The following is a 17,380-nucleotide window of genomic DNA, read 5'->3' as shown; positions in this document are numbered from 1 at the left end:
CACCGTTTATATACAGAGCGTAACTGATATATCTTATCAGGCCAAGGATCAGAGATATCTTACTGGTCAGTTATTTGACATGAAATTATATCTGAGATTCATTTCAAAAAAGTAATTCTTAAGTATTTCAGAAGAATGAATTTTCTAAGACTCCTATTTAGTGGAGAAATGCTAAGTGAACTGTCTTGACAGGCTTAACAATTACATTTGACAACATTTTTGTCCTAGGTGTGTATTTATTAAAGTCCTACCTACTCATCTACATATAATATAACGTACTGTTGTGTTCAATCATGTGAAAATTCAGTACATTCTCCAAAATGTCAGCTATTTATTAGGAGAAGACAGTTTTGAGATTTTCCTATTCCTTGAAGAGAAAATAAGAATAATGGCTTAAAAATCAACAACAAAACGAAAACAAATCCACTGGCCACACTGGCCACATCTAAACTAGTGAAATAGAAGAACTGGTTTTCTCTAATCTGCAATGTGCAATGTTCGTTTTGCCCCTGCAGAGTTTTTATACTTCCCGGTTAATTTCCCAGAGATTTGAAGGGAGAAATTCATGACACTAAGAGTTACTAAAATTAAATGAATTGTGTGTAAGTGGGAGTTGGGAGTTGAGGGATTGTAGTAGATACTTCTTCAGAAATCTTTCCCAGGCAATTAGTCATGTAATCAAGGAGAGTATTGACCTCAGAGATAAGATCATACAGTTCTCTGGCCTTACCTTCACCCTTTCCAGTGGAGAACCTGCCCTTCGTCCCCCTTATCACTGTTTCTTTGGTTAAAATACCTTCTTTAGCACCCTATGTATAGGGCCTGCTGCCTTCTAAATCTATCCATCATTGACCTTACTTGTTAGTACTTTCCATTTTGTTCCCTTCTGCTCTCCTTCTCTTTGTCTATACCTAACAAGAGTATGTCACATACCATCAAGTGGCACTTACTGAGACACAGTCTAAACCCTGTCTAGGGCTTACACCAGACGGTGGAAATGATGCAGAGTTTAATTAACCTAATAGGAAGACATATTGAGGGAGAAACTTGAGACGAACTCAATTGAAGTCTTGACTTTGACACTAAATGGATGTGCACGGCATTAGCAAGTAACTGAATGCCTCCAATGCTCATATTGTCCATTTAAAATTGAAATAATAAAAGTAATTACCAAATCCACAAGTGTGTATTGAAAATCAGTACTGAATATGCCAGGGAATGTGTAGGCACTTTTCATAATTATGTCTAATTTTTTTATAACAACCCTGAAAATCTCTAACATATATCTCTTTCCTATATGAGAAAACCAACTCTCAAAAAGACAAATAGCGAACTCAGAGTGACGACTTTAATCCACCAGCTCCAAAACATCTACCTTTTATACACCATGTCCTCTCCCCAGATGAGACGAGAGATTTTTTTTATTCTTGCTAAGTTCATCTGGGTCTGGACCAGCCTGCCCCGGAGACCGTGAGAGAGAGACCAGGCTCTACCACCTTACGGGACGAGACGGGACGGCAGCCCTACCGTTGAACCACAACAAATGCCTCTCTCTGTCCAATTATATACATGATGAAGCCCAAATTTAAAATGCTTATTACGGACAAATTTGGAAAAAGCACATGAATTGAAAAGATCTACATAAGTGAGGCAGAAGCCATGTAAAGAGGGACCCAAGAAGAGGGTATGACTGAAGGCATTGTTGTAGGTGTAGAGACATTTAATTCTCTCTCTTATAATCTGATTTCTGTCTTACTTGGAGTAAACAATTTCAGCATTATCTGCCTTTAAATAGAAAAATATATACTTATCTCAGCTCCCTATGTTCTTACAATTAGGTTACTTTTATTCTTTTGATTTTAAACATAACATGTCAATATAAATAAGAATAGAATTAGGATCCTTTAAGTAGTTGATGAGTTTTTATATAACTTTAGAATTTTTTCAAGTAAGCAGGAAGATAAATATACAATAGGTTAAAGATTTCATGAAGTTGGGGCGCCTGGGTGGCTCAGTCATTAAACGTCTGCCTTCGGCTCAGGTCATGATCCCAGAGTCCTGGGATCGAGCCCCGCATCGGGCTCCCTGCTCCGCAGGAAGTCTGCTTCTCCCTCTCCCACTCCCCCTGCTTGTGTTCCTGCTCTCTCTGTCAAAAAAAAAAAATTAAAAAAAAAAAAGGATTTCATGAAGTTAACCTGCCAACTTAAATCATCTTAGTTTTAACTAGAATTTTGTCTAATAAACTTTTTCCCAACCTGACTCCTGGACAATGTTAAATAACAGACCAGTCTTGAGCAATTATTTAGCAAGAGGAGTTTCAGTTTGTCTCCTTTTCTTAACAGTAAGACATCTCAGTATACAAGATGATGGAGCTCCCTCTCTACTGAAAAAAAAGGGGGGGGAGTAGAAAAACAAAAAGAGAAAAACATAAGAAAGCAGAATGAGTGATTTACTCACCCTTCTCATAAGAGAATGTCAAATATAAGATTTTTTCCATTATCAAGATTCATTATTTCTGTAGCAGGGACTTGGTACCTTATTTCATAAAGCCTATGTATAAAAGATGCTCAGCAAATTTATTCTTGCCCAAATAATTTTGGGAAATGCTGCATACAATTACACCTTCTTGGAGATTCAAAGAACTTAACAGTATTTAAGGTTTTGAGAAGTTCTTCTCAAAAAAGAAGTAAAGAGACCTGTTAACCGGCAGTTTTCCCTTACTTAAGTTGCAAGGTTTTCTTTTACGCAAACTATAAATTCTGTCAAAACCAGTATTCCAAGAAATATAATTGGGAATTTGCTGGCATATAATGTTATCTCTCGTATTATCTCTCTGAAATAAGCATTGTGTTTCTAATGATTTTTCATTGTTTTCCTTTTCTCCTTTTCAGCGGACTGTGGAGGACCTTTTGAACTATGGGAGCCAAATACAACATTCACTTCCATGAATTTTCCAAACAGCTACCCTAATCAGGCTTTCTGTGAGTCATTTTCTCCCCAGGCCATGAAAAACAGATGTATATGTCAAGGCTAGATTCCCCCCTTTGACACAGCAAAGTGGATTATAAATCTGCCAAACCTGAGTACACCTACTGTCTAGGAGATTGCATAATATAACAACAGCAACTGTAATAATTACTAACTTATTTAGCATTTATTTCATGCTAGACACTGTGTTAGTGCTTATTATATTATTTCAGTTCAATTCTTAAATAATTCTTTGAAGCAGGTGCTATTATTATAATTCTCAAATTTAAAAATTGAACAAAACCAGAGTGTGAAAGTACTTTACTCCAGGTACTGCTTCCTTAATGACTCTTCTTGATTGTACGTACAATGTCTATATTATAGATAACAAGTTTGCAATTCCATAAAGTCAGCGGAAAGTATAAAAAGTAAAGGGTTAATTGTGACATCCACACCCTTTGTAAATAGAGATTAGTGTTAATAAATCCTGCAGCTAGAGTAATGTAGTTAGAATCTCAGTATAAAAGACGAAATAGGGGCGCCTGTGTGGCTCAGTCAGTTAAGTGTCCGACTCCTGATTTTGACTCAGGTCATGATCACAGGGTCATGAGGTTGAGCCTCGTGTCAGGCTCCGCACTCAGTGGGGAGTCTGCTTGAGGATTCTCTCTCATATTCTCTCTACCCCTCCCCCCGCTTGCACACTCTCTCTTTCTTTCTCTCTCTAAAACAAACAAATAAATCTTTTCTAAAAAGATGAAATAATGAGGATTTACTAAAAAATCTTAAGTCTGAGAGAATAGTTTGATAAAACTGCACAGAGCCTATCTCTTGGTCAATATTCCTAACTGGAGGAACAGTACAGCCTAGAAATTGTGTTAAAAATGCCAATTCCCCAGCCCAGCCTACAAATATTCCACTTCAGTAGGTCTGGGAAACAGACTTGTTCCTCCCATGGCTGCACCTAAGATAGCAACACCAATCTAAGTGGGGAAATCTACCAGTGAAAGAAATGCCCTAATGACAGTGAAAAATGTGTTGTTAGAAAATGTCAACTTTTCTTTCTTCAAATGACCCAGAGATAAGGAAGTAACACTTTCATAGGAGAATAGAACCACAATTCCAGGGACTTATCTGATCCAAAAAAATAAACAGCCATGAATCTCATTTGACTTGTATAGGGAACCAGAGATTACCATCTCTATTTCACATTGAAGACATCTTTTAAACATATCATTTGTACAACGTAATGATCTAAACATTCTGGAAGTCGGTGGGATATTAAAAGAACAATTTAAAGAAATTTATTAAATTTATTGATTTATTAAGTAAATATTTATTGGGCCCTTTATTTTTTAGGCACTGAAATGAGAAAAGAAACAAACAAAACACAGTCTAGATGAGATGTAGATAAGTTGTCAGGCTTTACAAATGCCCAAGCTATTGCAACAGTAAGGGAAAAGCCAGGATGCCATGGGCGGACGTGAGAGTTCATACGAAAATTCAGAGAAATTTGAAATTCTCAAGAGAGCGAAGCTTTTGAGGGAAATCAAAAGAAGCGTGTTCTAAACTGCGTTGTCGTGTATTACTTTTAAGGTGTTTGGAATTTAAATGCACAAGAGGGAAAGAATATACAACTTCATTTCCAAGAATTCGACTTAGAAAATATTGCAGATGTAGTGGAAATCAGAGATGGTAGAGGAGACGATTCTTTGCTCTTAGGTAAGTCTGCAATTTAAATACTGTGAAAGTTGTATGGCTCAAGACATTGGATTGATGGAGAGAGCATTTCCCAATAACTGTAATCACTCTTTTACAACTAGCAAAATGAAATTACAACAACAGAATAACATGTCAAATTTTATGTGGAGCTTCCAAAATGAGAGTATTTGCAATAACAGAGTAATATTCTTCTTGAGCATTCTTTTTTTTTTTTTTTAAGATTTTATTTATTTATTTGACAGAGAGAGACACAGCGAGAGAGGAAACACAAGCAGGGGGAGTCGGGGAAGGAGAAGCAGGCTTCCCGCCAAGCAGGGAGTCCAATGTGGGACTCGATCCCAAGATCCTGGGATCATGACCTGAGCCAAAGGCAGACGCTTGACTGGGCCACCCAGGCGCCCCTTCTTGAGCATTCTTGGCAAACCAGAATTAATATTTTTGCGTGAATAGTTCCTTTTTTTTTAAAGATTTTATTTATTTATTTGAGAGAGAGAATGAGATAGAGAGAGAGAGCATGAGAGGGGGGAGGGTCAGAGGGAGAAGCAGACTCCCTGCTGAGCAGGGAGCCCGATGCGGGACTCGATCCTGGGACTCCAGGATCATGACCTGAGCCAAAGGCAGTCGCTTAACCAACTGAGCCACCCAGGCGCCCCACGTGAATAGTTTCTACCAGCTATATTAATTTACTACAGTAAGCATTACACCTTGGAGACTAAGAGCTAAAAGACATATATTATTCAATTTAATATGCATTATGTGAACATCATATTTCCAAAAATAGCTATTAAATCCAGTTTTGTTTCACTTCAAACTAAAGGAACAAATTGTGTTTTTATGCAAAAATTTTTTATGATTTTTTATTTACATTTCATTATTACTCTGATTGTCTGTGTCTCTAGCACCAGCTGCTTCTATATAAGTATCTGAGAATGATTCAAATATTGACAAAAGTTGATTTTTCCCTATCTTTTACTGATTAATAGTTTTTTAAAAATAAACATGGGGGGAAAAGTGTACTATTCTAGAGGAAATTCTTGTATGTAGGTCATAAAATATATGGTAACATAATAAAAATCTATCAATCTAATGTAATAGCTAATATCCTATTTAACTACTACCAGTTTTTAAGACAGTGTCTCTTGATAAATAATACATTAAATTATGAAAATGCTTATAGGGTCAACTGAAGTGCATGAAACAATACACTTCACAAGTAAAACTGTTTTATCACACTGTGCTTTGGACTCATATTAATCATTTCCTGCAAAATCTGGCCAGGTAGCTATGCAATCAGGATGCAATCTCATGAACGTGGCAACCAATGGTGGAAGACCAGAGGGAGCTTTCTATAGCAGTACAGGGACAGGGTGGGGGAGAGGGTTCCCAGTGATAGAATCCATCACTGCTTACACAAGTTTCTTCAGCAAAATCCCGCAAAGTTCTGAAGTTCAGGCTTCCTAGAAGAGGATTTTGAGAACCACCCACAGAAGATATCAACAATGAAAATCTCAGTGGGGCTGGGAGGCTAGTGCTAATAAGAACTGAGGAAATTCAAATTTGATTTTTATATACATAGTCATGAACACATTTTGAGTTGTTTTCCCATTTTTAGTTTATATTGTCCTAATGAAAATTTCAGTGTTCTCATGATCTAAGAAGAATTCATTTTCATCATTTCACCTCTTAATATTTACATCAATCATTGAAAAGTAAATACGAATTCCAGAGGATCTCAGAATCATAGTTTTGAAATTGTAGGCAAGAAGTTCTATATAAGTATCTGAAGAATAAGAAACATAATCACTTTCAGGGATTCTAATATATAAAATATCTAATAATATGATGGGTGCCTAGGCGGCTCAGTCAGTTAAGCATCCAACTCTTGATTTGAGCTCAGGTCATGATCTCAAGGTTGTGAGATCGAGCCCTGCACTGGGCTCTGCATTGGACGTGGAGCCTGCTTAAGAGTCTCTCCCTCTACCCCTCCCCCGCTCCCTCTCTAAATGTATGTGTGTGTGTGTGTGTGTGTAAGAACATATTTTCTAATTAGCCTAAGCCTTTATTGTGTAGTAGAGAATATTTCATTATTTATGAAACCCCCAAAGCCCAGGACTTAGTGGAAAACATTTTGAAAACCACCACTTAGGTTTATATTATCTATTTCTAATTAATCCAATGCTTCAGCTTAGGTTAATGATTCAACTCACAAAAAATATCAAATAAATTTGGACAAAAATTTACTAAGGGGAGCTATAATCTCCATTGTTTTATAAGGTATCTAAAAGCAGTCATATAATCATTTTTTTTCTGGGAATAACATGAGCTTTGAAGAGTAGTGGTGCTAAGCCATTATGAGGAATTCATCATTAACTTACAGAGCCACAGAAACCTCAAACCATACTGGAAAAGATCAATAGAGAAGTTAGCTTTCCTAGAAGAAGCAGTGTCCAAAATCTAAAAGGAAGTACACAATTATGCAAGTGTGGTCACTTCCAGAGCAGCCATGCTGCATGTTGCATCCCTTTAGAGGATGGAACTGAAAGAACAGGTATATATTTTCCTCTAGATTCAAAGAACCATTTCAGTGATTATCTTGTTTTCATTTGGGACAGCTGTGTACACGGGGCCTGGCCCAGTGAAGGACGTGTTCTCAACCACCAGTAGAATGACTGTGCTTTTCATCACTGACAAGCTGTTGGCAAAAGGGGGATTTAAAGCAAACTTCACTACTGGCTACTACTTGGGGATTCCGGGTATGTGCACTTGGGATTACCCGTTGCATTGTAACTTTTGGAGCAGAACGATAAAAGCATATAGTATTTCAAAGCCTATTACAACTTCAGTGACTGCATTCGAATATTCTCATTCTTTGTCATCTTATCAGAGATTTTCTTCCCTCCTTTACATCTGTATAACCACTGGCCTAAGTCAGTTCAAAGCAGGAATCCATATCATTTTCAGCAGGTTTACTTGCTCTTCTATGGGGTGTAAAGTTGTCAATTTTGTTCACTTAAGAGGGCCATTTTAAATGTTAAAAAGCGGGTTACTTGGTGCTATGAAGAAGGAGGACGATATGTCAAGTTCCATTTGCCAAAAGCATTTTCAGAGAACAGCAGGGAGTCAGGAAAGTGAGCTGTTTGGATTCCAACAACATCCAATTAAAAAATTAACATCATTAATTTCTTAAAGACACCCAGTATAGAACTGCTGCCATGAAGGGTGAAGGAATTTGATGCTGGTACTCCTGGCATGAACAACCTTCTTACCCTATATTTTTTATTATACCATAACATAATCAGCAGGAAAAAAACTGCCTGCCTGCTCATCACGGATATATCTGTATCTCTATACACGTAGATAGAGGATATGATAGAACTCTTTGCATTTGACAATCTACAGAGAATTTGTGATCACTTGGACAATGATTTTTCTTATACTACTGCCCCTCCCTTGGTTCTCTCTTGGTACAAATATGTCAGGAAGACAGAACACATGTCACTTCCTTTATCTGTCTTTCCTTTCCCTAGAAGACTGTGGTCAGTTTGTCCTCGACTAGAATATCTAGGAAAGTGGTAGGGTCAAAGCATTGATCTTCATCTGGCCTGTTATCTCATCTCAGATCCAGCTGTACAAATATCTGTTCCTCCACTCACAACTAGCCTATACTTTTGACTCTATCTCTCAAAGTTGTATGCTTTCCTTCCGCTTTACTGCAAAGTTGATCTGTATCTTGTCTAGCCTCTGGCCATGAAAATAAACCACAACAAGTCTTATGCAACCTACTTAGGTAGAATTAAATGGTAGCCCAATCAGCTAACCTGCCCTTCTGGATTTCATGATTAGTTTTAGAAACAGCTACTTGTGACTTCTAAGCAATAGTGACATGTATCAATCAAAATATTCAATTAGTGAAAGAAGCAAAAAAAATATTAAGAACTATGATCAATATATAGTATAAAAAATAGGAATAAAGTCTTCGAGATCTACTGAAAATTAGATTTTATCTTAAAATACAGTACATAAAAAAGGAGAAAATATAGAAAATGGCATGATTTAAAATTATTTTTACTTTATAAATTAAAACTATTTATTTTAAAATCATATTTATAATTATTTTTCAAAGGAGTAAAAAAATATAGTGACATGAAAGTAGCAGATGTTATATATTTATGTAAGTATGTGTTTATAAATATATATTTGTATGAATATATAATATACATATTTACTGTATATATAGTTAGGAACTAACTTAGGAAAGAAGATATCACTGCTTTGAGAAATATTAATCAAGACAATTTTAAGACTATCATTTTGTTTTGCTTTTGTTTGTTTTCAGTTTCAAGTTTTCATTTAAATTCCAGTTAACATACAGTGTAATATTAGTTTCAGGTGTACAATTCATTGATTCATCCCTTACATATAACACCCAGTGCTCATCACAAATGCCGCCCTTAATTCCCATCACCCATCTAGCCCATCTCCCACTCATCTCCCTCCATCACCCCTCAGTTTGGTCTCTATCCCTAAGAGTCTCTATGGTTTGCTTCCCTCTCTCCCCTTTTCTCCCCCTCCCATATGTTCATCTGTTTTGTTTCTTAAATTCTGCATATGAGTGAAATCATATGGTATTTGTTTTTGTCTGACTCACTTATTTCACTTCGCATAATATTCTCTAGCTCCATGCACATCATTGCAAATGGCAAGATTTCATTCTTTTGTATGGCTGAGTAATATTCTGTTACACACACACACACACACACATATATATACACAAATACCACAACTTCTTTATCCATTCATCAGTCAATGGACATTTGTGCCTGATGTTTATAGAAGCCTTATCAACAATAGCCAAATTATGGAAAGAGACTATCATTTTTGAATCAAGCTACTGATTCTGTTTCTTGAAAATTTTTTTGCTACTGATTATACTATGATATCCATATTTGTCTGCCAATATTTTATTCCAGTTTTTTCTCTTTGTGGTGTACCTATTATTTTAATTTTAATTTCATTCAACATTTGATTTAACTTAAGTTAATCATTTCATTTTCTGATGATACCTTTAAAATGTAGATCAATAATGGACATGGATGAGAAAAATCTGATATATAATATTTAGTTCTTCTAAGATAAAAAAGACTTTGGTTGTGTATTGTTGATAAAACCTAATTGGTTCTTACAGTTACATAGAAAGTAAGTGATATAATAAAGAATTTTAGTTGATAATAGAAGACACAAAATGGCTTCCCCATTATTTTTATACCTAATATTATGACTTTTAATTTTTTATTAAAAATTAATATTTAACTTTAGCTTCTAATACCTTGCTGAACACCTGCCCCCCAAAAATGATATTACAAATCAGTTGCCCCTGAAGATATTTGGAAAACCGTGGCCATTTTTAGGCAGAGGAATCTCCTGCTGAAACTCTACCACAACCAAATTATTCTTTCTGATTTGATTAGAGGTCTTTGTTAATGGCATAAAAGGCACAGTTTTTTGGTTGATAGCATACCTAGTCAAACACTCTGGCACCAAAATATCCACATTTCTACAAAAATTGCTGCACAAAAGCATGATCAAGAATGCAAAAACAATAGATAAAGAGATGGAAAAATGTGAGAATCTGCAATGGGCATGAAGGAAAAAAAACACCAAGCCACAATTTGAAAATAATAAGCATTCCCAAATGAAAAGAACCAGTCAAAACTAACAGTGAAAGGTATAAAGGGGGGAAGATTATATATATTTTCTGGATCTGATTAAATGCCTAAAAATCACAATGTCTTACTGCTGTCTATAAAAAATTAATAAGCAATAATCAGTGTTATAAAATTTCTTATTTAAATTTTTAAATTTTAAGAGGAAAATTTTTTGACGAATTCCTAAACAGAATAAATATAATTTTACAAATGTGTTAAAAATCAGATCAGCTTTGGGGCACCTGGGTCACTCAGTAGGTTAAACATCTGACTCTTGTTTCTGATCAGGTCATGATCTCAGGATGATGGGATCCAGCCCGGTGTTGGGCTCCACACTTAGCAGGGAATCTGCTGGAGATTCTCTCTCTCCCTCCCCCTCCTCTCTCTCTCAAATAAATAAATAAATCTTTAAAAAATCAGATCAGCTTTATATATTACTGATTTCATGATGAATACTTAAAGACAACATAGTGATATTTCTAAGATTTTGTGGAGAATTAAATGTATGGGCACCAATATCATCTATATGGCATCTGTCATCTATTATTTGAATACAAAAGAATTAATTCTTCAAAGTATCTTAAAGTAGTGTAAGAAAATACCTAATACCTACCTGCTGGAAAAGAGGACTTCCCAAATTTTTTCCAAGAATGATGTCATGAAAAGGGCTTTTGAAAAAAGTATTATATATTTTTTTAAATCATTATATTGTACATCTGAAACTAATATAACAATCTATGTTAACTATACAGGAATTAAAATTAAAAAATTAAAAAACAATCTGAATTTTTTAAAAAAGGAGAAGAACTGAATAGTTTTTTTCCAAAAAAGATATAGAAATGACCAAAAAGTACATGAAAAGATGCTCGACATCACTCATCATTTGGGCAATGCAAATCCAAAACACAATGAGATATCAACTCATGCCTGTTAAAATGGCTATTGTTGAAAAGACAAGTAATAAATAACAAGTGTTGGTGAGGATGTGGGGTAAAGGGAACCCTTGTATACTATTGATCAGAAGGCAAACTGGTACAGCCACTATGGAAAACATTATGAAGGTTTCACAAAATTTAAAATTAGAACTACCATATAATCCAGCAATCCCACTTCTGGGTGTGAATCCAGAAGAAATGAAATCAGAATCTCGAAGAGATATCTGTACTTCCATGTTCATTGCAGTGTTATTTACGATAGCCAAGATATAGAAACAACTTCAATGACAATCTACAGATAAATGGATAAAGGTGATGTGGTATATTATAGTCAATGGAATACTATTCATCGATGAGAAAGAAGGAAATCCTGTCATTTGTGACAACATGGATAAATCTTGAGGCCATTAGGCTAAGGGAAATAAGTCAGAGGAAGACAAATACTACATAATATCACGTAGGTGGAATCTAAAAAAGCCGAACTCTTAAAAATGGAAAGAAAATACATACATACATACATACATACATACATAAATACATAAATAAATAAAAATAAGAAAAAAGTATATTCGTAAAGAAATGAAAATGAATTATAAAACCAACTGAACTAATGAGATAAAAAACTAACTCTAACTAGGCAAATGGATTTTTTTTCATAAATCCATACAATTGGAATAATTATTGGTCATCCTACCATCTGCAAAAAAGAAACCATTTTGACACAAAATTTTAGAGAAATGTAGGTCTTTTTTAAAAAACTTAAATGAGAACAAAGGAAAGAGGTGGAAAGAATAGATCACAAAAAGGAATACAACAATAAATCTCTTCCAACAAAAATATTACAGTTTCTGGTTTTTAGTAGATTTTTATGAGATAAATACAACACCAAGGATTTTGAAAAAGCAATTCTATTCAAGGTAAAAGCCTAAGAGCACAACCTATTACTTCTAACATGAAATAGATCCCAAGTTTTTGGTGTAGGGGTTGTTCATATTTGTTTACCCATTTGCTAGATTGCAATTACTATGATTTTGTTATTAAAGAAATAAATCGTTTAGAGAGAATTCCTGATTTAACCTAGAATAGAGGCTTCCATGACCATCATTATGTGGTGAATACTCTGGGAATGTGGTTTCCCAACCCTCCTGGACACGGGACAGATGCTGCTGTGGAGTAGAAAATTGAGTGAATGAGTCATCATCAGCACAATCTTCTCCCAGCAGGATTTTTACACCAAAAGACTGAAAAGCAATTATAGAAACAGGGAATTGGCAGTGGAAGATAATCAAGCTGGTAATGGAAAGAGAGATTGAGCACACTTATCTGTTTATATGGTATCCTGCTTCGAGGATCATTTTAGAAAGAAGTATAAAAGGGATATCACAAATTTCCAGCATTTATGTACTTCATTTATCTTCTGTGATATTTTAAGGGCACCTCCCAATGCATTCAACTGAAATATAAAACAATTGTATAGCATATTTTTGTACCTCCTTTCCTTATCCTATTTTTAGCATTTCCTTGTAAATTAAACTAGAGCATATGAAATATAGATTTATTAAGATCTGTCTCCCATAAATGTCCCCTCATTGCTCTTTTCTGATACTCAGAGTCTTAATTTGGAATTCAATTGTGCTTATCAGGCAACTGTGGAAGTGGCAGCTGATTATATTTAGGGGTTTAGAGACCTCCCCAGATTGTGTGGCATGTGCCTTAGAGATCAATTCAGTGCCATTTAAAGCCAAGCATATGTTGACTAAATGAGGCAGGGCTACTGGAGACTTCATAAAAAGAAGATGGGAAAATTCAATTCTTAGCAATATTTCTTCTTCCCTCTCTCACTATGAGCATAAAATGATCAGAAGTAAGATTTCAAAGGCCACAGAGAGCTACACTTTTGGGTTAAAGACTTCTTAATGAAGCTGAACTGCTCTATGTTGCAAAGAATCAGAATCCAGTTCATGCATGTAAGGAAAATTTTGGATGAGTTTATTCACACTTTCTTCAGAATTTATCATTTCTACTCAGGTCAGGAACAAGAGATCATTTTGCCCCCTTCAGCATTTTTTCATTGAATGCATCTATTTTACAGAAGCAAGTTATTTGCTTTTCTAGATTCGTAGGGTATGACCTCAACAGCTTCAGGCCACAGCACAAAAATAAATTACAATCTTCAGATCTTTATATATGTATTCACTCATACTTTCATTCAAAAATTTAAATTTCCATTCAGCAAGTATGTGCTTTACTAAATAAATATAGCCTGATGACACTAGTAAAAGAGTAAAATTATCAACTAACTTATCTATGATTAAATTCTTGGCATTGAGAACTCATTTTTACATAATGATTTTAACAAGCTAGGAAAACAAAGTAATGAGATAATTTAAAAATAATTCATGGTGACTAATATTCTCTATTAAGATATTTAATCATGGATATGTAATTAGGCTGTCAACTTTTTAAATAAATATAATATATATCAAAGTATAGATTTAAAATAGAATATACAAATACAAACACATGCATACCTAGTTTTAAGCTTTCTTGCTTTTTAAAGGAAAATTAATAGTGGAGAGATAAAATATAAAGTCAGTTAAAATATTAATGCTTACCTGTAGAATATGAAATTGTCTTCACCCATTTATCATCTCACTAATCTGGTTAAAAACTATGTGTTTGTGAAACAAATTGATAATTGCATTTACAAGAACATCCCTAACAATATTATAGTTGATATATGTAACCTACTTCTCTCATTGGGGTAAAGATTTGTAGAAACAACCAGACCAACCACGTCTTCCTTAAAATATTTTTTTATTAATGTGACTTAGATTTGGGTTGCAAAGCATAGAATATTCCAAAGTTAAAAATAAAGTACAAACAGCTCCAGTTATTGTTTTAAGAGACCCAGGGGAAAAGATTAAGCATGCTTTCTTGTTGTTTAGATGGTTATCTGAGGGGAACATAGCACAACTGAAACATGGAAGTAAGAATGTTAACTTAAAATATCAGTTAAAGGAATGCTTTCTAAGTGTTACTCTTTTTGCTGTTAAGAATATTGTTCATGGGATGCCTGGGTGGCTCAGTCGGTTAAGCGTCTGCCTTCAGCTCAGGTCATGATCCCAGAGTCCTGGGATCGAATCCTGTATCGGGCTCCTTGCTCGGCAGGGAGCCTATTTCTCCCTCTGCCTGCCACTTCCCCTGCTTGTGCACTGTTTCTCTCTCTCACTCTGACAAATAAACAAAATCTTTAAAAAAAATGTGTTTCTTTAAAAAAAGATATTATTCATTAGCATTCAATATATTCATGTTGGTGTACCAAATACATTTCTTTTTTTTTACCTGGCTCTCAGAATACACCTAAGACATAATAGTATTTATTCCCATTGGACAGTCAAAGAAACTAAGGCTCAGAAAGAGTAATTTATTTGCTCAAAGTTGAAAATAAACATAAAGAAAATGACTAAATTGCAGCTCAAACTAAGGTCATAAGATTCCAGAGCTTATGTTTTAGCCACATTCAAATACAAACAAGCATATTTTATCTTCATAATTCATAGAATCAATTTCTGTTTTGTAAATCAGTAGAGTCACCATTAGCCAATTGTCCAATTTAAAAAATGTATTTCTTTGAAATCATACTTTTTGAAGGTTGCTTTATATTATGTCAACTCTGTTACTAGGGTTCATACTGATCTTTGAGGCATATTGTTCATTTAACATAAATTAATTCACTTAATGTTTAACAGATACTACTGATTTCCCACTTTATGCCAGGCATGTAAAGATGAAGAAACAAGGCGTATGGATATTTCAGTTAGTAAACTGTATATTCAGTTTAAAGAATGGACTAAACAAGAGTGTAAACAGAAAAAGCTTTCTTTTTCTCCACCTACTTTATTTCAAATCTCTCTTTGGCCCCTGGATATTTTGGGCAGATCTCTTCACTCTCCCAATTTTGTTAGGTATTAAATTTTCTTAACTGGGTAATTAAGACTCACTTCTAACTATTAAGATGTACTGTCAAATACCTCATCAAAACTTTAATATCGTCTAGTTCAAAGTTTCTTTTATCTCCCAGTTCTGGGTACAAAACTTAGCCTGACAACTTAAGGTAGAGGAGAGTAGAAATACTGCCTTTGACTCATTTTCCACTTTCTTTTCCTTCCATCTTCCTATAACTGTAGTGTCCGAGGAGAGGCAAACAGGAAAATTCTATCACCACTGTATTTTTCTTTTGGCTAATAGTGGCTCCTGGCCAAGTGCTAGCTCTTTTGTAGAACAGAACTGTGGGTTATTCGGAGCATTCTTCTCCCGCCCCCATCCCAGGACTACTGCACTGTTGGCATGAGTGGTACTTTTCCTAGACAATCTCCTATAGCCCTACTCAGCTCCTAATCCACCCCTCACCCCAGCTTCTCTCTCTCCACTTTGTGTTGGAGTCAGCTGTCACTCAATTATCCAGTGCCCATTGGTCAAAGGAAAGTCATGCGCTTTTCCCACATGGAGAAAATGCAGGTTGTTTCCACTGCCATCCTCTCTCCCGGCCCCTAACTACCATCAAGGGAAGTTCCAGCCTAACTTCCGACTTTGAATTCATTACACAGGAAGTGAACATAAATCTTTATTTGTACAGCTATCTGCCCATAAACTAAGAAACTAAAGTCACCACTTCCTGTGAAGTTATTCACTATACTTCAGTTTAGTCTGATATTTTCAAAAAGCTGATCATGAAATCAATTTATTTGGTTTGACTAGCATTTCTTATTATGGAATGGAATAAAATAAAATAGAACAAAATTCAGAACAGAATATGAGGCTCCTGGGTGGCTCAGTCGTTAAGCATCTGCCTTCGGCTCAGGTCACGATCCCAGGGTCCTGGGACTGAGCCCCGCATCAGGCTCCCTGCTCAGTGGAAAGCCTGTTTCTCCCTCTCCCACTCCCCCTGCTTGTGTTCCCTCTCTTGCTGTGTAACTCTCTGTCAAATAAATAAATAAAATCTTTAAAAAAAAAAAGAATAAAACAGAATAAGCATGTTTAATTTATTTACACACACATACACATACCCACACACACACACGGACACACACACGAGTTGAAAAAAAATCTGAAAGCTCCTGCATTAATCCCATGGAAGCACCAGCCCTTGAGATTCTTTGGTGTAAAAAAAAAATTCAGGCGGGGCGTGGTTGATGACCCTCCTCCTTTAAGGCAACTCGATATGAATTGTTGTCTTGCAGCTTCCTTCACTTGCTGTGCTGGATGGCACCGTCTTCCCCTTTCTCACTTGAAAACACTCTTCCTCAAGGTCATTACACAGTCTTTCTTTAGAAAAAAACTCTTATCCTCTTTATATATATATATCTGGAAATAGGTGATGAGTACTGATTGTTGCTAGACCGATTTTGATATTTTTTTTAGTAAGTGTAGTATGGCTACATTTAGCACCTCTTTTTAGAGTGTAAGAGTATTGATCAGTACTCTCGGATTTGGGGCTACAACCTAGATTTAAAGCAACAGGAATGATTCCTTGCAAGTGCCATTACATTTGCTCATGAGAAATTGAGAAAGTCCATATGGAGATTAGTACAGTTCAGTTTTTTTTTTTATTCTTATGTTAATCCCCATACATTACATCATTAGTTTTAGATGAAGTGTTCCATGATTCATTGTTTGTAGTACAGTTCAGTTTTGAAAAGACTTTAACATGAATTGTGTCTCCTTGAAAACAATATAATAGTTCATGAGTGATATCCAAAATAGCTTTCAAAATATAGGTTTCCCTCTTCCTTATTTTTATCAAGGGCTTTTGTTTCCCCATTATGATCATTCATGCATCATGTAGGGGAAGAAACATCAAGCCTCTACGTACCCAACCACTATCTCCCTTCTCAGGGAAGCCAAATCCCGTGTGGCCCTCAGCCCAGATCCTAATACTGCCATGTAGCAATCCCTCCCAAGCTACAGTTAGAAATAAAAAATAAATAAATAAACAAACATGTTGAGGGAACAAACCCCTCTGTCTCTGCATAAAACCCTATAAGATCAAAC

The 17,380-nt window shown here is 35.4% G+C and overlaps 1 protein-coding gene across 1 annotated transcript in view; it reads left to right on the top strand.

Annotated features, from left to right (window-relative positions):
* The window catches only part of TMPRSS15 (transmembrane serine protease 15), a 113,511-nt gene that overhangs the window by 55,760 nt on the left and 40,371 nt on the right, over window positions 1-17,380 (top strand). The window contains exons 15-17 of the mRNA XM_035017512.1: window positions 2,892-2,981; window positions 4,561-4,686; window positions 7,299-7,439. Coding sequence (XP_034873403.1) covers window positions 2,892-2,981; window positions 4,561-4,686; window positions 7,299-7,439 — 357 coding nt within the window. The remainder of the gene's footprint in view (window positions 1-2,891; window positions 2,982-4,560; window positions 4,687-7,298; window positions 7,440-17,380) is intronic.

This window comes from Mirounga leonina, unplaced genomic scaffold, assembly GCF_011800145.1.
Source record: "Mirounga leonina isolate KUSES-001 unplaced genomic scaffold, KU_Mleo_1.0 Mir_172, whole genome shotgun sequence".
Classification (NCBI taxonomy): domain Eukaryota; kingdom Metazoa; phylum Chordata; class Mammalia; order Carnivora; family Phocidae; genus Mirounga; species Mirounga leonina.
Note: the sequence above shows the minus strand (reverse complement) of the source record. Positions and strands in the feature narration are given on the sequence as shown.